Source organism: Garra rufa, chromosome 3 (assembly GCF_049309525.1).
Source record: "Garra rufa chromosome 3, GarRuf1.0, whole genome shotgun sequence".
Taxonomy (NCBI): Eukaryota; Metazoa; Chordata; class Actinopteri; order Cypriniformes; family Cyprinidae; genus Garra; species Garra rufa.
Window position 1 is genome coordinate 24,986,254 of NC_133363.1, and position 26,286 is coordinate 25,012,539.

Consider the following 26,286-nt stretch of genomic DNA (forward strand, 5'->3'; position numbering starts at 1 on the left):
ATCTTCAAATACCAAAAGTTTTCACCCCCCTGCATACTTTTTCCTTCTGAAGCATCAGCAAGTGTTTGAACCTTCTGTAATAGTTGCAAATGAGTCACTCAGTTGTTCTTAGTGTAAAAAAAGATGGATCTCAAAATCATACAGTCATAGTTGAAAAGGGTTCAAATACACAAAAATGCTGTAAAAACAAAACAATCTGTGAGACCTGAAGGATTTTTCTGAAGAACAGAAGGCGGTTTAACTGTTCAGGACAAACAAGGGATTCATGAACAACTATCACTAAACAAAAAAAAAAAGTATTAAGAATCAAGTGTATGTAAACTTTTGAACAGGGTCATTTTTAAAAAATAAATTTAACTATTATCTTCTCTTGTGGACTATATGTAAACATCTTTTTCATATGAAATATCTCATTCAGGTCAGTACTAAATAAAAAATAACATGCATTTTGTATGATCCCTCTTATTTTTGTTAAAATAATTAACATTTTGCAGATTTTGCAGACCTCAAATGTATCTGCCTACTGTATTTAGCTCACATGACTGCTTGGAAACGTCAAAAAAGGTGATTTAGTCTCATTTATGCCACATACGCCACACATCCTGTTCTCTAACAGTGAAAAATACATCACGGTAGCAAAGAAGACACTGACAATACACCAACAAACAAGAAACATCGGGTTACTTTACGTATGAAACAGTCTGAGTTTAGTGTTGTTTATTTTTTTATTTTTTTTAAGAAATTCAAACAATAAAACTTTTTGTGGCTCTTTAATGTGTTAATGTGACAGATTGCTGTAGCGCCTCAGTACAAGCGGCACATGAACTGATCATCTCTTCCTCTTTACTAGTTACAGCATGAAATAAACAAACATCATAAGGTATCTTGTTTCAGTGCGGAAAGACGTCAGTACAAACCATTTTTCAAGTTCAAGTCCACTGACGTTAATCTACTAAAACTAAAATAGCAGATTCTGCATTATGATTGGTCATTTTGCCTGTCAATCAAAGTTCCTGTGAAGGGGCAATTGTATGCTCACATGGACTATAGAATGTACTGTCTTCACTGAAAAGTCAGGAAAGGCAAAGGAAATAAATGAAAAAGGAGGATGAGCATCAATTGGCACACTAGTCTCCAGCTCTCACAGGTTTGGGGAATTAACACGGCTATAGCCCAAGGGTAGAGAGCCACAGTTAGCAGGAACACAGCTGGTAATGCGAGCTGTCATAATCCGCACCGCTCCCAAGTCACACACACACACACTCACACATACACACAGGCCTGTAGCCCTGCAGCTAACACCATGTACTACACTTAACATGGGAGTCGGGGTGGAGAGAAACAGGAGGACAGAGAAATTTATCGTTTCTGCTGTCTATCACACGATTCCTCAGCTCACAACAGTGCCCTGTGTGTATCTACGCAGTTCTGTTTGAGAGAATGCTGGATTTATAATTATTTAGTTGAATTAAAGATCATTTTATGTATTTTACCTTTCCAGTAAAATATCAACAGTTTTTTTAAAAAAGATATATTTACTCAAACAGCATTACATTACATCACTAAATATATGTTCGGTGTGTTTTTAGTCTTGTTCGTGGCAGATTTTCCACTTGTCTTGAAGTGCAAACCTTACAAATGTGAGGGTAAATGTAATTATATTATTTTATATTATTTAATTTTAAAGTAACTTCTTCTATTTTAAAATATCTTAAAATATAAACGATCTGTGTGCTCCCATAGTGGAATTTTCAGCAGCCATTACTCCAGTCTTCAGAAATCGTTCTAGTATGCAGACTTTGAGCTCAAGAAACATTTCTTGTTATTATAAATGCTGAAAACGGTTGTGCTGCTTATAGGATTAGTTCACTTCCAGAATAAAAAAAATCTGATATTTTTTTTCATATATGTTATCCGAGATGTTCATGTCTTTCTTTTTTCAGTCAAAAAGAAATTACGTTTTTTGAGGAAAAACATTCCAGGATTTTTCTTCATATAGTGGACTTCAATGGGGGACCAGCGGGTTGAAGGTCCAAATTGCAGTTTCAGTGCAGCTCCCAAGAGCTCATTTCTAGATTTTTTAACCACAAATGCTCATCTTGCACTAGCTCGACCTCATGCATTACGTGAACAAATTACAAAGCGAACGTGCAAAGCAGGCTTGTGCACAATTCAGAATTGAATTGAGAATGACTCCTAAATTCCAATTCAATTCTTGAATTTGAATTGATGTCAAAAACAGGATCTAGAATTACAATTCGAATTTGAATTAAAGGAAGCAGAATTGAAATTCAATACAATTTCAAAGAAATTCATATACTTAAGTGAAGTGTTTAACAATGAAGCTTTACAATATATGTCAGATATGATTTCATTACATATTCTATAAATGATATGAGTTTGAACTACTTGTACAGATTACATTGTGTTATTTGATTACTTTGAAATGAAAATAACATTTTGAACAAAACTAATCAAACATTGAGGGAGTAATTTATTTCAAGAATTTGATCATTATCTATATGTTGGAACAAAATGTATGCAGGGTTGAGGAGTGTGTAATGAAATTATGCTATAAAATTACTAAATTAATGTAATTGTATGTGAGATTCAACACATTCTTTCTGTTGTATGACTGTGTGGAATGTCTTTGAATTGCCATGAATTTAATTCCACTTCCTGTCATTCCAAATTCAAATTCAAATTCAACTTCCTGTGTGGCGGAGTCAATTCAATTCAAATTCCAACTCATGAATTGTATGGCGGCCAATTCTGAAATTCTGAATTGTGCACAAGCCTGGTGCAAAGAAAGTCAAATGCCCTTTACAAAAAAAAAAAAAAAAAAAAAAAAGAATGATGTCGGACCTATCCTATCATTTTAAACCAAAGTACACAGACAAAGAACTAACCACGTGTGACTTTTCCAATGTGATTAAGTGTAATGAAAGTACACTCTTTCAAAATAAAGCGATGCCACAGCGATGCCACAGAAGAACCATTTTTTGTTCCACAAAGAACCATTCTATCAAAAGTTATTTAAAGAACCATCTCTTTCTTACCTTTTTGTAATTTGAAGAACCTTCTTTCACCACAAAGAACCTTTTGTGAAACAGAAAGGTTCTTCAGATGTTAAAAGTTCTTTATGGAACCATTTAGACAAAAAAGGTTCTTCTATGGCATCGTGAAGCACCTTTATTTTTAAGAGTGTAGAAATAAAACTAGTTTTAGTAGTGTTAATTAGAATATACATTCATATATAGTAAGAATTTTTTTTTTTTACAATTAAGTGCTAAATACAAAATTATGCATGGTACCTTAACACTTACTGCACCCTTTTCATTTTCACACAAGATCAATTTTAAAATGGCAAATCTGGTCAAGTAGCAGAAAAATGCTCAGTTGTTCACGCTGGTGTTTCATAGTTTGAATACATTTTATTTCTCATTATAAGTACAGTTCAGTAGTTACAAAACAAAGCATCTGCCATGAGGATACAGCAACCAAATGAAAATCATACAGTCCACAAGACAGCTCAGAGGTGTGGAATGCTCATATATTAGTCCAGAACGACTGAAAGAGAGAGATAGATGCTCAGTTATACTACACAGAGGAGGGAGCCAGAGGTGTGCTCATCTATAACCAGTGTATATAGGGATTGGTCAAAACATATCCTATCACTGACCCTCCCTGTCATAATTCCTTTACCTTACGTAACCTGTACTAGTTTACCGAAACTAGTTCACTAAACAGCTTCACTTGGAGACTTTTTTTTTTTAATCATTTTTTTTAAATTGTAGCACTTACAAGATGACATAACCTTGCGTGGAAACTATAAAAACAAATTTGACTTTTTTTTTTTCCTTTCTTTTTAGAAATACGTTTTGGAAAGAGGACAACTAAAGATTATATATGAATATATCTGAAGAGAACAGACTCGAACGCAGTGGAGTCTACACACAATGACTTACTGGGAAGTTCATTGAATTGATTCTCAAAGCAACAGAGATGACCATCGTAAGATGAGATAGTTTGAACTACACAGACCAAATCAGCAGAGTTCACAAAAGAATAGAGAGAATATCAGTTCACAACGTCAAGGGACGCACAAACACGCACGCACACACGCACCTTCATTTTCCATTAGCGATCTGCGTACTGTATAGACTGGTTTTTCATTTACTATCACAGTGCAAAATACTTCGGGGGGGGGGGGGGGGGGAGAGGAGGGGGGACCTCAGTTTGTATTCGCTTGCGTGAGGCATGGGTATATATACTGTATGGATTTATACGCTTGCAGCAACAGAAGAAGATTGTCAATCTTTCTTTTTTTTCCTTTTCTTTTAATGTTATTGGTATTTTACAAAGGTGAAAGGCAAAAATTACAGTACTAGAGAAGAAAACTCCAATCTAATACCTACACTCTAAAACAGCTAGCTTTGTAAATGCAACAACGCATGACTGTATCTATGGCTAGACAATACTTGTTTCTTGTTTGCATGTTTCTTTTTTCTTTTCTTTTTTTCTTTAATAATTGAATACATCAAACCATTTCAGTAGTCAGTAACACTTTGCAACACTGATTGGTGGCAGTATATTACAAACACAATCTCATAACCAGAGTACTTGAAGTGAGCAAGACTGAGATCAAAGCATGTAGGGTTAAGGGCCGCGTTTCTCTTTGATTTCCGCAGGCTGCACGTTCGCAGTCTCCTTGGCTCGTGCCGTTTCATCAGACACGCTCGGTGTAAACTAGTTCTTCTGTCACCTCGGCTGGTTTGAGTCTCCAGTGCTACAGCGTCCTCTTTCTCTGGAGTTCAGCTCTGAACGTCTCACAAACACATCAGGAAAACAAATCGTGAAATCACGTCGCCAGATCTCAAAGAAAAAGGCGTAGCTTCCCTTTTTTTTTTTTTTTTTTTCTCTCTCGTTTCCTGATTGTCATTCTTCTGCTCTGACATCCAGGCACTGACTGCTGAGAGTGTGCTGAGTTTTTCACAAGAGTGTGCTTGGTCTCCAAACGTGTAGTGGGTTGGTCCAAACGTCCAGAGGAACGGTTTAGGGAGCCTCAGACAAATAACACTGGTGAAGTTACAGTGGGCAGTGAGAAACACCGACAGAGAGAGAGAGAGGTTCAGTTCAGTCTGTTCAGTTTCTCACTCTCTCATTCTGAGACAGGCAACTGGCCGCCATCTTGGTCCAAGGAATGTGTTGCTCTGAGGGACAAGCACTTCAAAGTTTCCTCACTAGGTCAAAAAAGCAATTAAAAACACAGAAAGTATTTATCAGCTACACAAGGGAGGTTTCAAGACACATAAAACACAGGAAGCAAAAAAATTTTTTTCCTTGTTTCCAGCTCACTAAACATCAACAAATCTTCTTCCCTTCTTCCCGTGGAGGAAACCATCTCATTAGAGCCGTCTGTTTCATTAGTCTTTTTTTTTTCTCTCACTCGAAGTCTTTTACGTTAAATAATGCTTTTGATAAGATAATGTCCTTCATAGTCACATAGTCCTCTTCCTCTTTTTCCGTCGCCTGCTCTTGGCCGCTCAGTCCAGTAGGGGGAGGTGATGTTAGTTTCTGATTAGTCCTGCATCTCTGTGTCAGTTAGGCTATGTTCAGGGGTAAGAGCAGGGCCAAATCGTCGGGACGCCTCTTCCTCCGCCCACAGATGAACTACGGTTAAGAGAACAAACGCAGATTAACACCACGGCCTGTGTCCTTCCTCTCTCTCTCTCTCTCTCTCTCTCTCTCTCTCTCTCTCTCTTTCACACAAATACATACAACTTTTTGACAAACCATTATTAACAGAAGAGATTCAAATCAAACCATATTATTATGTTTGCTGTGATTCATTTTAAATTGGCATCTTGGATTTTGGTAACACTTCAAGGACGTGAGATTCAAAGAACTCTCATGGTTATTAGCTTTTGATAATGACTATGTCAGTAATGACTAAAATATGAATTAGAGTGATTTAAGGTCCACTTAAGTGTTACCAAAATGTACATACTTTGATGCCCTTGAACGACAAAAGGTTTTTAACAATAATGATTGAAAGAAAAAAAAAACACATTTTGCTTTTGATCACTTAATTATGATTTCAAAAGCAGTTATTATAATACAAAAAATATGATTTAGGGTGCATTTGTGCTTTGTGTTTGTGTGTTTAAATGTTGCCTATAAAGCCTTCCATTCATATGTACGGATAACCTTTAATGGCACCAAAGAAAACACGTTTTGTAAATGATTAGATAAAGCATTAGATACGGGAGGAGGGTAATTTGAATACTTTCAGTTTCTTTCAGCTCTAATATGAAGATATAAATATATAAAGTCTTGTAATATAAAGACAATAACTCTCTGAACATTGCACTCGTGCAATTACTGCTGAAGTTTGAATCCGGAGAAAATGCTTACTGCTTTTTTTTTTTCCTATTTATGTGCTATCGCCGTTTGAACTAAATAATATAAATGTTGTTTAATTCCCTCTACAACCCCTAAGAAAATTATTTGGCAATAAAATCTACAGAGTGCATTTCCGAGTCGTGTTCTTTTTTAAAGTGCCTCTATGAAAATGACAAAATGAAATTAAAACATGCATTTATTTGAGTGTGCTCTCGCAAGAAATGTTATGGAAATGAAACGAGGAGTCAGTTCCCCGCTAATAATGGAATAAAACATCGTCATTTAGATTTGCCAAAGAGCAATAACGCTGACGCCCACTCGCTTTGCATTATGCGCACATCTCAGACGCGCTCTTCTTTAACAGACACACTTTCCGCTCAGATGTCAGGCGCTTTTGAATTGCTGATCGAGATTAAGAAAAAAGAATTAACCACTTTTGCGTTCTCAGATACAAATTACTCTTGTGCAAATAAAAAAAACACACTTTTTTCTTTACTATAAATGCCACTGCTTTACTATTTGAGAAACTGCAAGAGAAATATTTAGAAACATTTTAATGTTTGTTTTTGGTCATCTGGAATTTATACTGACAGCAAGTGCAAAAACGTTTTCTGTTAGGTATCAGAAATAACTTCATGTGATGAATTTATTGCTCAAACAAAAACGTGCCAAATAAAACAGGAGAACCTGAAGAGTAGAATTTGACTGCTGTCTATAAAATAAAACAGCTTTTACTAGGCTATTTAATTGTGTCTGGAGTCTGCACCATTAAAACTTACAATTAAACATTTTTTAAATGTACTATTAATTTATTTCTGCTTAAAAAATAAATTAAAATTAATATCAGGTTAACCAAATCAAACCAAAGGTTTCTTTCAACTGTTTAGACTGAAGGATGCAGTGCACAGTTTATCCAGGAGATGGCAGTATAAGCCCCCGAATTGAAATTCGCGTTGAAAACAAGATCTTGTTACTCAATGTCATTTTCCTTTAACCTGCTGATATTTCATGTTAATCCTCAGATAAAGTGGTTGCTATTTATCAAATCTGAAGTGATTGGCAGTGTTTTTTAAGACTATACTGCGGTCACAGCTCTACAGCTGTCTGATGGCATTTTTTGCGTCCGTGAGGAAATTAAGATAATCATAACCATAATGATAATAAATTACGTTCTCGAGTTTTAAAAACGCCTGGTCTCCCAGGGGCCAGTGCTCTTCGTGACTTCCTCTTAAAGAAAGTTCTGGTAATGAGTTACAGATTCCGCCCCATATTTGATTTTCACTCTTCATTAACTAAGCCACCTGGAATGTTATTATTTAAGGACGCCATTTCTTTTCCCCAAACAACTGCCACTGCGATCTGGAGACTAGCACACCAACTTTATGATCCTCGCAACTTTTTTTTTTTTTTTTTTCCTCCTCCTGTTCTGATCAATTTTGAAGTCTCCCCGTCCGCATGTGGAGTGATTGCTTAATTATTTCAGCACCCTAGAAATCTTTATCATACTCCGGCCTGTCAAATTATGTTGTTATCGGTCTGTTTTCTCATAGGTTGAATCACGAGCCTTTGTTTGTCCAAGCATTCGTTTTCAATTATTTTCGCATGATCAATATTATTCCTTCACGACGTTACAGAAGTTACAAAATCATTCTTTAAAACTTTATATGGTGAACGACACTCGGTCCACCAGTGAATCAGAAGCAAGAGAATGTGGCGCCCTCTACTGCAAAATTCTGATAATACACTCACTGTAAGAACAGAGAGGGCCCTGGAAAGTAATACAAGACATATGGTAAGAGGACACATAGCTCCAGGATCCATCTTATGTTAATACATGTGTCATGCTTAACAGAATGGCTAAATGAAAAGGCAGACAGAACAATAGCACAGCACAAGGCTGGAAGCAAGCTCAGTTAACAAGGGCCAGCACACTTGGGGAAAAGCGGGGCTGTCTGGAGTCAAAGTCCTGACATTTCCTAACTGCTTCTTATTATTCCCGGACCACAGAGTTAAGGCGAAGAGCGCTCCCATCTAAAACACAGGGCCGCTTTATACCCCGACCTCCCTCAGGTATTCTATTTTTACCGTGAAATCTACTTAGTGTATATTTGTGTTTCAAAGGCCCGCTCGTTTTAGGTTTCCTGAGAACAGGGGTCATTTAATTGGAGGAAAATGTGAGGATATGAATTTCTGAACTATTGGATACATGTTTAAGCAATCAGATAAGGAACAGGGAACATTTATTTTGCACATGGCCTCCTGACTGAAACTTTTACCACATTAAGTAGCTACTAAGAGCTTAGTCCATTTGCAATATCCTCTGTTTGAAGGAAAACTTGAGTTCAGCTGTTTTCGCTAGTCTGCAAGTCTCTGTTTTTCGATATGAATGAAGTCTAGATGTAAGTGATGTGGTTCGCCATCATCTCCTGCCGAACGCAAACACAACACACACTGCACATTCTGCCACGGAGGGTGGCTTTGTTCTCTCCCAGGCATCCGGTGCTGCTGGAAAAGAGTTGTTTTTGGCAAAGGTAGACCTCATTGTACAGCCCAGTATTTATAAATATGTAAATACGAGTCAGCGTGCGAATACACACAGACACACACACACGCAAACACACACACATATAAGCGGGCCGAACGCAAGGAAGTGCACCCAAATCATATTTTTAGAAGGTTTTAATGAATACAGGATGTTTATGAATACCATTTGTAGTGATTCACAAAGACTAGAAGAATCCTCACACACCACCCCCTTCTCCTCTCCCCTCAAAGCGAAAAAGAAACCCAATGTTTCTGGAGGAAACGGCAGAATTGTACGTTTGGTGCTTGTGTGGGTTCAGATTGCCTTTAGATAAGTGTACGGAGGAGCACAAAGAAGCAAGCGACCTCGTGCATGTGGCACACTTGAAAAAAGTCCTCTGCTTTTTCATGTTAAAATGCACCGTGAGGAAAGGACGACTTTGAGGGTAAAACAAACAGCGTGTTTGTTACTCCGCCGGATGACTAGGCAGCAAGGAAACCTGCCTCAGATGATAGAGAACGACACAAAAACTGTTTGTCTTCACCAGAAAGAGAGAAACATCCACAGACGAACCTCAAGACGAGGAAACGAGACGGTAGCTCTCAAATCCGAGTCGTCTTCCGGAGAAAACGGAGGGCTGGGATGTGGATGTGTCTTGCTCTCTGACTCAGTCTATTTCTGGGGCAGAGATTCTCACACTGATACTACCTCCACTGAGCAATTTAAAGCCAAACACTGATGTTGCAATCTGTCTTCTGTGCCTGATAGCGCTTTTCTCCCTCTCTAACCCAAATTACTTTCTTTTCATATCTAATTATATTTGCTAATGATCTTATAAGGGGATAATGGAATGTGCTTGATCTATTACCTTTTTTTGCAATACATAAATACAATACAAATGGCTATGCAGCACTTTGAAATTTTCCATCATCCATTTCAAGCAAAGCGAGGAGAGGATATTTAAACAATATCTAAAATTTTACCACTCTTTGCTCGTTCAAAGCCGCTAACAGGGATTCAGAGGAACGATTTGTCCGACTACACTGTGGTCTTTTCATGCCTGCTCACTTGTGTGCTCATTCACTAACAGGTTGTGAGGGGGCGACCGTCGGGGCACAACCTCCACCCCGGCACGTGAGGCGTTGAGTGCGGACAAACACGGCTAAATAAATGAAAAAAGGCATTTTAACCAGCATCCGAGCACATTTTAATGTTTCATCCGGACTCTGGACGATCTTTCGGTCTCTCCAGAGGTCACTGTGCACTGTTGTTATGAATATTCCCTTTGGCCAGGCCCCGCCCTGGTCTAAGCCTCTCCCCATTCTTTCCTCAGTCTTTTTCCCACAGGCCCGGCGATGGCCACGGCATGACAGCCGCACTAAACCCCCCGCATTAATGGAAGGAAATGGCATTCGATCTCCATTTGATCTCCTAATCATTTCTGCTGAAATGATAATTAGTGTCCTCACAATCCTCCGACTGTGAGAGAACAGTGTAAAATAAAACAGAGCTCTTGTAGCCGAAATGACACTTCACTCAACAAGCGATAGTATTCAATAACAAATACGTTTTTCTGCTACGTATATTTACGTATGCCTCGGAAAGGCGCGCACACACGGACTTGGTCCGCTGGCGACTGCTGTCTGTGATTCTTTTCAACTGACATAATCCTGATTGATTCGTTCAGCAGATAAAAACTCAGTCCACTTGTGCCCTTTACTGCTGGAACATAATACGGCTCTTTATTCTGCAACAATGTAACATAATGGCGTCGGAATGTGAGGAGGAAAAAAACGTTAGGGCTGCGTCTTAAATGACTGTGACACTCTGCGGTTCAAGCTCAAGCTGTGGTCTAATGTAAAAGAGAGAAAGGAGGAAGAATGAGGGAGAGGTGAAGGGAGGGCGAGGGAGAAAAGAGAAAAATCATTAAGCGCAGATTACCAGAGTGCCCCACTAACAAGGTCGAGGCAGGGCTGCTGGTAAAAGTTGTCATTGTCTGTTTCTCTTAAATGTGTGCGCCTCACATTTCCCTCCGATGAGATTTGGGTTACGTTGTTTTAAATTCCTTGCTTCATGTCTGACCCCCCCCCCCCCCCTCCCCTCGTGCGTTTTAAAAAAGAATCTTTTGTTTGACAACAGGAAGACATGAGGTCATTTTTTGTTCATCAGGACGATTGCAGAATGAATCATGCTTTTTATTTTGCAGGGCTTGCTTAAATAGGCCAAACACACACACACACACACACACACACACACACACACACACACACACACACACACTTGCTTCCACACATATGCATAAGGTTTGTATGCCTTTCAACTGAATTAAAAATGTTAAATATTTAGAAACATATGTACTATATACATTACCAGTCAAAAGTTTTTGAACAGTAAGATTTTGAATGTTTTTTTAAAGAAGTCTCTTCTGCTCACCAAGCCTGCATTTATTTAATCCAATGCACAGCAAAAACAGTACAATTTTGAAACGTTTTTACTATTTAAAATAACTATGTTCTATTTGATTATATTTGAAAACGTAATTTATTCCTGTGATTTCAAAGCTACATTTTTAGCCCCAGTACTCCAGTCACACGATCCTTCAGAAATCATTCTAATCTGATTTTCTGCTAAAAACAGCTGAGTAGAATTTTTTTCAGGTTTCTTTGATGCAAAGAAAGTTCAGAAGGACAGCATTTATCTGAAATAAAAATCGTTTTGCAACATCATAAATGTCTTTATCACTTTTGATCAGTTTAAAGCATAAAACAAAATACAAATATGATTGTAATTTTGCATTACAAAAACAAAGCTTGTTAAAACAAATCTTTTCAGATAGATAATTTATTAAAGATTATATTAATTATATAAAATAATAACAATTAAATACTTCATAAATACTTTATGATTTATTTTTACTATTTAAACTAACTATTTTCTATTTGAATATATTTAAAATGTAATTTATTTCGGTGACTTCAATGCTGCATTTTAGCATCATTACTTCAGTCACATGATCCTTCAGAAATCATTCTAATATTCCGATTTTTTGCTCAAAAAACATTTATTATTATTATGTTTAAAACAGCCAAGTAATTTTTTTTTAGGTTTGTTTGATGAATAAAAATGTCTTAACAACAGCATTTATCTAAAATAGAAATATTTTGTAACATTATAAATGTCTTTATCATTACTTTTGATCAATTGAAAGCATAAAATTAAATACAAATAAGATTGTAATTTTGAATTACAAAAGCAAAGCTGGTTAAAACAAATCTTGAAACTAAACTTTTCAAATGTTTTGAAAAAAAAAAATTCAGATAGATAATTTATTAAAGGTAATATTAATTAATTTAAATTAAACAACTATGGTGAAGTTGATATTTTTTGAATTTGAATTATTATAATTATTATTTAATTTATTCAATTTCCTGTGGGGTGTGGCCAATTCGGTTAAACACTACACTCACAAATTCAATGGGAGCCAGTTCTTCAGTTCAGAATTTTGCACGACCCAGACATACACATGAATGCAAAGTTTTGCTTTTGTTGCCGCTGCTTCCTACATGGCGTACACAAAAACAATGAGTACCAGGAAACAAACAGAGCTTTTTATGTGCTCTAAGAAAACGAGAAAAACTTAAGCTCATCACAAAGGAGACCAACAGACACAGCCTCATTCATAAACATTCAGTGTCTGAGATGTTCCTATAGGATCGTGTTGAGCAGGCCTCTCTCTCTTTCCCTGTCTCGCGTATGTGTTGTATTAATTGTGAGTCCTAATCTAGAAGAGTCGGGGGTCCCTGGAGCTAGCGGCGCTATTATTCGCGCAAGCATCGCGCACCGCACCGCTCTCGCTTACTAATTTTGTGCGACGTCGCACCGCTCAGCCGAGGGAACGCACCGCCGAACGTTGCGTCTGAGTCAGTCAGACAGCTCCAGACGAGGTCCCTTCAGTGCCACGCTGTCAGTCACTTTATATGTTGTGAAATAGAGAGAATGAAAAGAGAAAGGGAGAGAACGAGCGAGAGAGAGAATGTAGAAACAGAACAAGTCCTTTTATCCTGCTCGGCGGGACCTGTCAGTGCCACCTTCTCTCTGGTTTCCCAGCAGTCCCAACACAGCAGCTATCAGAGGGAACCTGACATCCACACACCGCGTTTTCCAGGGGGGAAGGAAATCATGAGAGCGGTCCCACACAAGCGAGCAGCTAGTACATACTCTCCTCAGATCAAGCAACAGTCTCTCGTAAGAGAAGAAAAGAGAGAGAGATTTGGATGTTTTAAGTGGGAATGTAGGCTGACAGGCTTTTGCTGCTTCTGACATGTGATAGAAACTAGGTTTGCGTCTCCCTGTGTTCATTTTGGAGTTTGGACGGAGATGAGAGAGCGAGAGTGTGTCGCAGCTTAAGCGTTGATAGTTCTGTCTTAACAGCTCTTTATTCTCGCACACGCGTCGCAGTTTTGACTCCAGGCACCTCCGGAGTCACTTCTATTTTTCTCCACATTTGCAGGCCTTTTTTGTTTGTTTTTAGAGGAAGGAAACGGCTCCTAATCCATACGTGACACACACACACACACACACACACACACACACACACACACACATGCACACACACATCCATGCATGCGCGGCACATTTCATGGATTGCAGTGCGGGAAAATCATGAGCACCTGGCTGAGTGCTTTTTTTTTTTCTTTTCTTTTTTTTAAATATGATTTTGCCTGCTTCCCCACTGGTCTCTGATGATTCAACAGTTCCTGCTCTAACATCTGCTACTTACTCTTACTGGGTCTCAATTAAGACAGCAGTATTTATGAATCTGCTCTTATTTACATTTCTATTTTTCTGCATATGTGCGTGAACGCCGGCCAAAACAGCCCCTCTGCCCCACACACAACGCAGATGTTTCTTCAGCGAGGCCAAGAGGTGAGCGCTCGGTTTGACAACAGCGACGCAAGACTGCGAGCTAAACAGAGAGAGATTTAGGACCCCAAGATTTGCAGCTTCACTGTCACACAGATGAGAGCTCCTACTCTCAGGTGATTGTAAAATATGGGAGTTTGATTGAGGGATTGTGGAATTGGTGAAAGCCATTTCCCCTGTTAAAAAGAGGTGGTTGCCGCATGTTGGAAAAGCCCACCTTTGTGTGTATGTGTGTTGTAAGAATTTGTGAGCCCAGGGATTGCTTTAATTAACTACAGTCCTTTTTTTAGTTTTTAAGTGTTTGTGTTTGCTTTCAAGTCAAGGTGTTTTTAATTAAACCATCATGTTCTTCCTATTCAGCAATCACAATGTCCTTCAAAAAGCAAGGTATATTGTTGTTTCCAGAAATGCATAGTATGTCCTAAAGTAGAGTAGATGCCCAAACAATATACATACCTACATACAATACCATTTAACTCTTTCCCCACCAGCATTTTGGAAAAAAGTTGCCAGCCACCACAGGCATTTTTGATACATTTAATCTAAAATTTCATGGCTTCGAGAATATTTTGTTGCATGAATACATCTGAACATGCAATACAGCAAAATAAAGAACAAGGAATCTGTTTTATTCTAGCTTAAAGCATTCTTTTTTTATCAACACTTGAATGTAAAAAGCTGAGAAAATCGTGTTGGATCTCGATCATATTCAGTGCAATGATCAAAGAAAAGATGCACTACTATGCTTCTATCAGCAACCCTAAAACTTCACAGTTCTTTACCACTTACTGAATCATCATTTCACTTTCGTAACATTAGGCAGTTTTCACTTATATGATGTTTACTGTTGATGATCACATTATTTTTCATATGCATTTGCTTACATATGTGACCCTGGACCACAAAACCAGTCTTAAGTCGCTGGGGTATATTTGTAGCAATAGCCAAAAATACATTGTATGGGTCAAAATTATCGATTTTTCTTTTATGCCAAAAATCATTAGGAAATTAAGTAAAGATCATGTTCCATGAAGATTTTTTGTAAAATTCCTACTGTACACCTATCAAAATGTAATTTTTGATTAGTAATATGCATTGCTAAGAACTTAATTTGGACAACTTTAAAGGTGATTTTCTCAGTATTTAGATTTTTTTGCACCCTTAGATTTCAGATTTTCAAATAGATGTATCTCGGCCAAATATTGTCCTATCCTAACAAACCATACATCAATAGAAAGCTTATTTATTGAGCTTTCATATGATGTATATATCTCAGTTTTGTAAAATTTAACCTTCTAACTGGTTTTGTGGTCCAGGGTCACATATGAGATCGCTCATTTCTGTGTCTTCATCGCCTTTGTTTTTGATCGGGAGATTCTGGACTCATTCAGGAAATGCGTAAAAGCTCCGCCAAGCATATTACAGTGAAAAAATGGAGTTAAAACAGTTAAAAGTTTGGGGTCAGTAAGATTTTTTTAATGGTTTTGAAAGTAGTCTCTTATGCTGAATTTGTTAGATCTGGAAAACAGTAATTTTGAAAATGCTATTACAATAATATTTTCTATTTGAAATGTATTTTTTTCCTTTCATTTTATCAGCAGCTAGTACTCCCGTCTTCATTATCACATGAACTTTCAAAAATCATTCTTATTTGCTGATTTGTGCTCAAGTAACGCTTTTTATTATCATTTTTCATTTGTATTATTATTATTATTTGACTTATTATTTTATGAAAACTGTGATGCATTTTCATGATTCTCTGATCAAGTTTAATAGAACAGCATTTATTTGAAATAGAAATATTTCATAACATCATAAATGTCTTCACTGTCACTTTTGATGTCACTATTAACGCTGAACAAAAGTAATAATTCCTTTTTAAATAAATGCATAAATACAAAACTTACTGACCCCAAACTCTTGTACAGTAATCTATCTGCTTGTCGAATATTTCATTTTAAAACCTTACGCATTAATGAGTTGGCCATTCAATCTACACTCTACTTTCAGTGCTTTCCACTATATGTTAGAACATGGACACAAGGATTTGCTCCCATTCAGACCTAGAGACGTCAGGTGCAATTGCTTGCAGTTGCCGTTCCAATTCATCCCAAAAGTGTTCAATGGGATTCATGCTTTGTGCAGGCGAATCAAGTTCTTTCACACCAGACTTTTCCCCAAAGGAAGTCTGTTTGTCAGAGGAGATTGCATGGCTGTATCCTGGATTTTATGCACCTGCTTGTAATGAGTGTAGCTGAAACAGCCAAACATGTTCATCTGACATACTTTTGCCCAGTCCTACATAAATCTTCTACATAAAATGTATGCAATTATATGGTCAGTCACATGTTGGAATACTAACTATAAATGAGTGTAATATATTATAATGTGCAAATTATTAACTGATAAACATCATTACTTCATTTTTCTAACATCTGTTGACTCTTAGTGTGGTCATGCCTTGTACTCTGAACTCTGCTTTGGTAGTACTCAAAGCATATCCTTGAATAAAGAGGCAGATTTATGTTACAGGAATATATACACACACCTCACAAAGGCTAATAGTAGAAGTGTCAGCGTGTTGGTTTCAACAGACCACTCACGTCTTTAATAAACAGTAATGTGTTTCTGTCACACACAAGTGCCTAATCATGCCAACCTAATGATGCCATTAGAAGAAACAAACACGAGTGACATCAGAATGACATAAAAAGCCTGGTATTATTCCATTTAATAGATATATAATCATGGGAATTCAATGCGAAAACACACCTGAGATCATTAAACACAGAATATGAGAGTATCGAGATCCAGGGTTATATGCGCACCAGAAACGAAGCCTTTGTTTACCTTTTATTTATTTACTAGCACAAGTAAAGCGCTGTTGAATATGAAATGTCAAACTATTTATGTGCAGTGTAAGCACTTAAGGCAAGGCTTTTTAGTTTTTGACACAACCTGTAAACAACAGAAGATCTAACGTTCTCTGTAAAGACCAAACATGAGTTGGCAGATATGAAAGCATTTATCCATGGAAACAAGAATATGACTATTTATGCAGACAATAGCGAGAGGGAAAAAAAACTGTGCTTTCGCCTTTTCCGAATCCACTTCGCACTCTTAAAGACCTCTTCTGTTTAGATATGGCAATTTTATCAATTACAAATGCTTTTTAGTCTATTTCAACCTAAATAGCTGCTTCCATGGGCAGTCAAGGAACAGTAAGTCTCTCAAATGTGTTATTAATAATTCATCTGAGAATGCTGTTTATGAAGTTCGGGAGGCAGGTCTAATAAGCATGGACAGCATCTAATACGCCATGTGCTGGACAAAGCGCTTTTGAGAATCATTACTTTGTGTGCTTGTCTAATTGAGACTTCATAAATTACCCAGTAGGCCTCGACTCGCTGCAGATTGCTCCCTGCCTTCGCTTGAACGATACGCCGTGCGTTTTCTCGAGAGCCACATCATTTTGGAGTGCGCATAAAGGCGGGCACGTGGAAACCGTAATGGCAAATATGTAAATAACAATAACAATAAAAGCGCATCGAGTAAAATAAGGCAAAACGGCGAGCGAATAAAAGCCCCTTTCTGTTTAAAATATTCAGTACAATCGCAACAATTATCCGCTTTTCCTCACTCTCATTGTTTTTGGCAGGCAGATCCATAACATTCTTTTTGTTCCACTTTGGTCTCCTCCTTTTTCCCAAGCCTGAGAAACTTCAGACATGAGAACCCTTAGCCGCCTCTAATATAAAACCACTGAAATTTACCTAGGATTATAAGTCATTGACAAATAACCTTGCTGATAGATGCGAACTAGATTTTGTTCAAAGCACTCTGACAGCCTCAAAAGAGATTAGCGGAGTTCTTATCAGGTCAGGGGTGTCACGGGGGAAATGTGTTTAAAGTCACATTGATTTATTGAAAGATTTTCCAATAAGAAGACTTCTCTCGACTCTCAGACATGTGTGTATGTGTGTGTGTGAGAGAGAGAGAGAGAAAGAGTCTCAGTCATTGTGAACTCTGCTGGACTACAAAGGGGGGAAAAAAAGTCAAAAACAATTGTAAGACCAACACACAGACCCCAAATAAACACAAGAGATCTTTGATGGCCGGGTAAAACTACACTGCGTTTCCTTTCCCTTTCCCATCATCTACTGCGTGCTGTTCTTCCAGACAAAATAGCAATAGATGACCGATATACACATGAACGTTCACACGCACCCACAAACACACACACATACACGCTGACAAGCAAGCATAATAAGACTCTTTGTTCCTGCAGGCATTCATTTGACACTATTACCTTCTTAAGAGTAATTATGAATCTTTTCAGAAAGCTGGATTGTGGGAACCGTTGGGTTTGGCCCCGGATCCACCCACCAGCGGCGAATGGATGAGAGAGAAAACTCAGAGTATCACTCCGCACCCCTGTCAGAGAAATGTCATTACCCCTGTATCTTTCTCCCAGTCTCGCAGTCTTTCACGATCCCGTCCTCTTCCCCCCTCCCAAACAACCCGCTCTTTCTCTCTCTCTCTCTCTCTATCTCTCTCGTTCTCTCACACTCCCGCTGCTTCGTTTGATCTCTGAGGTCCACTGGAACCCTGGAAAGCTATTCCAGCATTTGCGGTCCGTCAGAGTCCTGTGGAGAACCTTCTGGATGTGTTGGTGTGTCCAGGCTGTAACCCTTCCTGCTGACATGGCTCTCCACCACACAATCTGTCAGAGACTTCAGGTTAACAGCACACCACAAGCTCGGATAATGGACGGCGCTTCCTCAAATGCAGCAAATCGACCGTCTTACAATTTTGTACCACAGTTTGTGTGGTGCCTTTTAAAAGACTAATTCTCTATCAATATATTAAATATTACGGGACACTCGTGTTTATACTCCAATAAATGGTAAAGACATAAAAGCAACGTTATAAACAGGTCACTAACAGCTTATGATACTTAACCTGGGCTTCAGATAACACGCTGATAAACAGAGGAAGGAACCTGAGAAGTCTTGAGAACTTGGAGACAAGTGTTTGTTTGTGTCTTTATCGAGTCCGAAATCAAAGCCTTGCCCCAGTTATGTGTCGACCCATGGTATAAACTCGCTCTTTACTGTACATCATCACCTGATCTATAGTCGCAGTCAGGACCCAGTGTCTCGGCTCTAATAGCTATTCTCAAAGGTACTATAGCGGTCGACAACAGGAGCCGGATAATATTTTTTATGTTATCAGTAACACTCCCACGTTTGTTTTCACAGCCACTCAATGGCCAAAGCTCGGGGATGACAGGAAATGGCAGCGTTTGTTCTGATTTCGACCCCCCTCCCCTTCCACGATACAAGACCAAAGAACGTGGGAGGATCCACAATGCACAATGATCTCTTGTTCAGATTGAAATGCTTTGTGCATTCATCTATAACTGCACAACATGCAAAGATAACCAGCCAGTCTGATGATCAATAAATAAATAGCAGACAGCATAAAAAAAGAGAACGATAGAAAGGGGGGAAATAATGACACAGAGGCAGACAGAGAGATGGAGGGTTCTTTGACTTCTATTTGTCTTGTTTTAATAGTGGAAAATAGAGAGGAACAAGAGGGAAATTCTAAAGGCGCTTTATATGAATATGGCACACTTTCGTGTCCCCTTTTTAGATTATAGACACAAATATTCAATGTATTTTGTTATAAGAAATAATAGATGCGTTTAATTAAATATTATTTAATATAAAATTAACCTAGCATAAAAAGTAGTTTTAAATACATATTTAAATTGGGATTTTGGCCTGTCTCACATCTTAACCTGCTTATTTCCAGTTAATATTATATAATTTTAGGCATGTCAGAGTCATGTAGCAAACAGTACTTTAATTATTAGCACATTTTAGTTACTAAAACACAATATTTCACACATTTTAAGTGCTTTTTTCGCTATTACAAAATACGTGACATTTTTTAAAATTGTGAATTGGATTTTTTTTAACATGTAGCATTCGTTATAAATTTATTTGTCAAGTTTAATAACAAAGTTATTACAAAAAACATAATGGGAAGTAAATAATCAAAAATGTTCAATAATTGTTAATATTTTTATACTACATTATTATTACTATTATCATTTATCATATAACCCTTTACCTTTATTTGTTAACAAAGTTATAAAAAAAGAAAGAAAAAAAAGATCACAAACATTTTTTTTTTTTGTGTCTGTTTTAAAAGCTCTTTATTAACCAAAAGTAAGCATTTGGTCCTGTTTTTTTCTTCTTCTTCTTTCTTCTTTTATATTTCTATTAAATCTTGATGTTTATTTCATGTTAATTGTTGACCCACATCTTAACCTTTGTATTTCCAGGTAATATTATATAATTTGAGGCAATGTAAGTTAATGTAGCAAAAAAAATACTTTAATTATTATAATAAAATCACAATATTTTTCACCATTACAAAATATGTGAAATTTAAGAAGTAAAATTTGGACTCTTTCTACATAATAGGGTGGCAAGTAAATCATCAAAAATGTTCAATAATTAATAATATTTTCATGCTACATTATTATTATTAATTATATAGCACTATATATTTATTTGTCAAGTTCAATCATCCAAGTCTGTTAATAATTGTTATAAATATATATATAGTTAATTTTTTGATTTTTCATTTTGTACTTCTGTTAAATCTTGATGTTTATTTCTGGTTAATTGTAGAATTAACAAATCAAATTTTAACTGTTTAAACAAATAAATAAAATGAAATAATAATCATAATAATACCTTATATAAAAGAATTCAAAATTCAAACAGTCATAATATTAATGATTTAAGGTTAAGGAAAAATAAGGTTAAAAAAACCAAAGCCAAATAAATAAATGAACAAACACTTAAAAAAAAAATAACACTTTTAGGGTATTCATTGAAGTCCCTAAACAAGAGCATAAATGCTAATGCTACATGCACTCTGTGTACACCTATATAAGAACCAAATAAATAACTAAATAATAATATCCATCACATATGTGACCCTGGACCACAAAAACAGTCATAAGTAGCACGGGCATATTTATAGCAATAGCCAACAAAACACTGTAAGGGTCAAAATTACTGATTTTCCTTTTATGCCAAAAATCACTAGGGAAGTAAGTAAAGACTATGTCCCATGAAGATATTTTGTACATTTCCTAGCATAAATATGTCAAAACGTATTTTTTGATTAGTAATATGTATTGCTAAGGATTCATTGGGACAATTGTAAAGGCGATTTTCTCAATATTTTTTATTTTTTTTATTTTTTGCACTTTAAATAGTTGAATCTCGGCCAAATATTGTCCTTATGATTCATAAATCCAAATTTCTAAAAAAAAAATTACCCTTATGACTGGTTTTGTGGTTCAGGGTCACATAAGTCACAATTTAATCATTTCGCCCTTTTGTGTAATTGTCATACAGTAAACAAAAATCTGAGCTCACTCTATGCTATGCTATTCCTTCATTTGAGTCAATAAATGCAGTAGTAGCTGACATGAGGTCTATGATCAGATGCTGGACATCGTCCTCTCATGTTAGCTTTGTAGCAGAGATCTTAAGAGCAAACGCAAGAGCATAAGGAGTGAATGTTAAAGCTTATAAAGTGGAGCCATGGAAAGAAAGGTTCACGGTGGGGTTATCACAGCCAGGCAGCACTGGGAGCTACGTGGCTGTTTGTGGGTCTCCACGCGCACACACAAGCGCCGCAGAAATGACACTTGCGTATAGCTGTGTATCACAGAGCAAACAGCAGCTCTTTGCCTCAAAGTCTGGCAGCCTAGAGAGCGGATCAAACGCGGTGTTTGGGTGAAACCATATCGACAGAGTGTCAAGCACAACAGGGGCTGCTTCGTCTTTCTTTCTCTCCCAGCCTCTATTTTCCACAAAGAGCCATTGCTATGTGTGTCAGTCACACGGCGCGACGTGTGTCAATATCTAATTGCTCTGATGGCTGAAGATGGACGGAGCGAGATGACGATCAAGTAAGTCGGACAGAAGAAAAAGAGCCGCTTTATTGCAATTCCATTATGGCTCTTTCGGCATTGCGACATGGATGAAGGAAAACTATTACTCAACCTGCACACGCTATGAAAAATGAAACTAGTTCTGATATACAAAACTGCTTTGTTCTTGATGAAGATAAACAGTCTGGGTATGTTTGTATTCATTATATAAAGTCCATAGCAAAACCATACCAAAATAACACGTCAAAAATAATCAAAAGGGGGGAAAAAAATCTCGCAAAAGCCATTTTAAACAGTGTGTCAGTACTGGACAAATGACTCTGTGGTAACACCCACCACCCTGCCTCCATACACAGGAAGACAAATATTGAACAGGACTCCACACGCATCAAACAACACTGTGGGGCAGGGCAGAGTAGGCCTGGGTCTCGTCTGTAATCACAAATGTCCAAATCCTCTAACAAGGTCCAGAGCTCTGTCCCCCACATCAAATACGTCTCTGTGCGCTGGGTTTCCATTACGTTACTCTTTACGGCGATCAATTAATGCTGTTGGGTGTATATCATTTTTAAAGTCTTAAAACGTAACAAAAGTAACAAATTAAAACAATATCACCCTGTACATCCTTCAGTTTAGTTGTAGTCAGTTATATAGAGTGACCTGTAGGGGGAGCTGCTCTTTTATGACTTGGGGGGTGTATTTGTGTAAGACAATAAAAACATTAATTTGCCCTGAAATCATTCCTGACGTAAATGTAAAATGGTGCCCATTGGAACCCAGTAATGAAGCATGCGGCATCTCTGCAGCTTCTAATTTGACTAGTTAAATGACTCCATTACGTGTTTAACAGACAGAGGCAAATCATTTCTGGTCAGTTGAGGCTCACTTAGCCGCGTCACAGGGCTTGGGGAGAAATCGGGAGATAACTGGTCCCGCTTCTTTCCTTTTTTGCACTCTATACTATTGCAGGACAAACGTAAGAGGCTGAATGGTATGACCTGCACATGTTTTCTCTCAGTCTCTCTTATATCTGTCCATCTCTCTCTCTCTTTCTCTCTCTTGTTTCCCCTTCTGTGATGGGGTTTGCATCCCTCTGTTAATTAGGTGTCCACTGTGCATGATCAAAGTCTGTATAGTGAAATACATAAATAGATGCTCATCAGGGAGTGTGTTTTCAGCACAGATTGTACATAATGTATAAGCATGCTTCTGGACTGGGATAGACTGGGTTGAAAAGTTTGACTGGTTAAGATAGTACCTTTTTAATGCTTTGTGAAAGCCAAATCAAATTGATAAATATCAACACTTTAGATAAAATTGGTACAATATTTTATATTCAACAAATGCCATCTAAAGGACATAATAATATTTAGAAATATTTAGCAATATTTAGAAAAAAAAAAAAAACATGGTAAGACTTTTTTTTTAGAAAAATGTTAAGCCTAATGACTAAGCCTCAACCTAATTCTTATATTAGCCGATTTTATTTAATTATGTATTATTTATTTGTTTATTTATTCAGTTTGCAATAAAAAAACAAATATTTCTAAATTAAAATCTAATTATTACATCTATTCAATTTGAATTCCTGATTTGTGTTTTACAATTTTCTAAAAAAAATAAACATAAAAATTTAATTAGAATTAAGCCCCAAACTAATTCTTATATTAACTTTTTTTTAATTTATTTATGCTGTTTGCATTTAAAAATAAGAATGTGGGAAAGAAAGAAAGAAAGAAAGAAAGAAAGAAAGAAAGAAAGAAAGAAAGAAAGAAAGAAAGAAAGAAAGAAAGAAAGAAAGAAAAAGAAAGAAAGGAAAAGAAAAGAAAAGAAAAGAAAAACTATTTCTAATAAATTCAAATTCCTTTGTGTTATACAATTTTCTAGCAAAAATATTAAATTACCATAAAAATTATAATAAGGTCTAAGCATAAAACGAAATATTATATTTGCATTTATTTATTTATTTGGTTTGCATTTAAAAAAAGAAATACAGAACAAAAGAAATACTATTTCAAAATTAAAATCTAATTAAATCTATTACATTTTAATTTCATATTTGTATTTTACAATTTTCTAGCAAACATATTAAACATAATTTAATTTCGGACTAAACCTCAAACTAAATCTTATATTAGTATTTATTTATAGTCTTTATTTTTATTTGGTTTGCATTTTAAAATAAGACACAAAGAAATAAACTATTTGTAAATTAATATAGAATTAAATCTATTAAATCTAAATTCCTGATTTGTGTTTTACGATTTTCTAGCAAAAATATTAAATAAACATGAAAATTAAATTAAGATTAAGCCTCAAACTAATATATTAGATGTTATTTATTTATTTATTTGCATTTAAAATAAGAAAGAAAGAAAGAAAGAAAGAAAGAAAGAAAGAAAGAAAGAAAGAAAGAAAGAAAGAAAACTATTTATAAATTAAAATCGAATTAAATTAATTAAATGTAAATTGCTGATTTGTGTTTTACAATTTTCTGGGCAAAAATATTAAATAAACATGAAAAATAGATTAAGATTAAGCCTCAAACTAATTATTATATTAGCTGTTATTTATTTATTTGCATTTAAAATAAGTAAGAAAGAAAGGAAACTATTTCTAAATTAGAATCTAATTCAATTTAAATTGCTGAATTGTATTTTTCAATTTTCTAGCAAAAAATATAAAAAAATTGGACAAAGCCTCAAAATAATTCTTATATTAGGTGTTATTTATTTATTTATTTATTTGCAATTAAAAATAGAAAAGAAAGAGAGAAAGAAAGAATCTATTAAATTTTAATTCCTGATTTGTTTTTTGTTTCTTTACAATTTGAGCAAAAATATTAAATAAACATAAAAATTAAATTTCATTAAAAAGCAAATCAACAACAAAACTACATTTTTTTTTTATTATTATTTTTTTTTTTTACAAAATGTTGGTTTGCAGTTATTGATAACTGGCAATAAATCAAAGAAATTATTAGTTTGATATTTTTTCTAACAATAACCTGGGTAAGAGGACAAAACCAAACATAATGTGGGACAGGTTTTGGTAATTAAAATAATTTAATAATGAAAACATTTTTTTCTACCACAGTGGTTTGGATATCATTTAAACAATGTTAAAATATGATATTTTTATGATTTTATTGTTGTATAAAGAATGTCAAAACCTCAAGAATCAAAAATAAACTGTGCACAAAAAATAAAATGGACATTTGATGTTTTTAAATCTAGACTTACTTTTCATTTTAGCTTATGATAATAGTTCATCTAGTTTAAGTTTAATAGTTTACCTAACATATCTAATAGTTCTTATAGGATAAAAGAAACTTCAATTTGCACCTCTATTTTTTTTCCCCATGGGACATTAAAGTCATATTTATGGAAAGTGCCACACACAGAGATAGACACATGCTTTCACATATCATTCATCCCTAGAATGCAAAGCTAGTGTTGAGATAGAGGGTGTGAGAATTATCAAACCCACAGGGAACGACACCAATTACTGATAGCAAGTGGCCATTCCACAAACAGACTCGTCAGTCTAAAAACACACATCACACATACACACACACACACACACACACACACACACACACACACACACACACACACACACACACACACACACACACACACACACACACACACACACACACAAACACAGGTGGGTAAAGACAGGCACTCTTAAGGGATATAAGGCTGATTAGAGCAGGTGCGTATGTGTGAGTCAGGCCTCTCACCTCTAGCTTTAAAAGGGGTGATTAGGAATGGAAAAAGAGTTAGTGTGGATGGGCAGATTCCTAGTGCACTCTCTCTGCCCTCTGCCACACCACACAGAAGGACAGGAACTGAAGCCCTCCGCACGTGCAGGTAGCAGGAACATCTCTGCTGATAGACAGAGAGCCAATCACAGACTGGCATCACTAAGGATAATGTCGAAGGATTTCATCATATAATCTGAGAGGTATCAAGCTTCAATTTGCCGTTAATAAATGATTCATATTATAAATGAATTAATTTATTATATTGTATATCTCGTTGAGACACACATTGGCAACTTTCAGTGAAGGACTTTCAGTGAAGAAAGTTTACCCAAAAATTAAAATTCTATGGTGCCTGTGAGTTTGAAATTCCAAAATGCAGTTTGAATGCTGCTTTAAAGGGCTATAAATGATCCCAGCCAAAGAAGAAGTGTCTTATCCAGTGAAACGATCTGTCTTTTTTATAAATAAATTAACATTTATACAATTTTTAACCTCAAATGCTCAGACTTTGTGCACTCCCGTTCAAAAGAGTTAGTGTATGTTGAAAGACTCCCATCTCATTTTCTCCTCCAACTTCAAAATCATCCTGCATCGCTGTTTTACCTTTTTTTGTAAAGGGTGTTTGACCTTCTTTGCACATTGACTTTATAAACACTGGGTCGGTACTTCTGCAGTGTT

The 26,286-nt window shown here is 36.2% G+C and overlaps 1 protein-coding gene across 3 annotated transcripts in view; it reads right to left on the bottom strand.

Moving 5' to 3' along the window:
• znf536 (zinc finger protein 536) overlaps positions 1-26,286 on the bottom strand; it is a 220,411-nt gene that overhangs the window by 21,627 nt on the left and 172,498 nt on the right. The window contains exon 7 of one of the 3 annotated variants that reach the window (XM_073835846.1): positions 3,415-5,673. The exons of the other annotated variants lie outside the window; for them this stretch is intronic. Coding sequence (XP_073691947.1) covers positions 5,582-5,673 — 92 coding nt within the window. The 3' untranslated portion in view covers positions 3,415-5,581. Of the gene's footprint in view, positions 1-3,414; positions 5,674-26,286 lie in introns of those variants that run through there. 3 annotated transcript variants of the gene reach the window in all.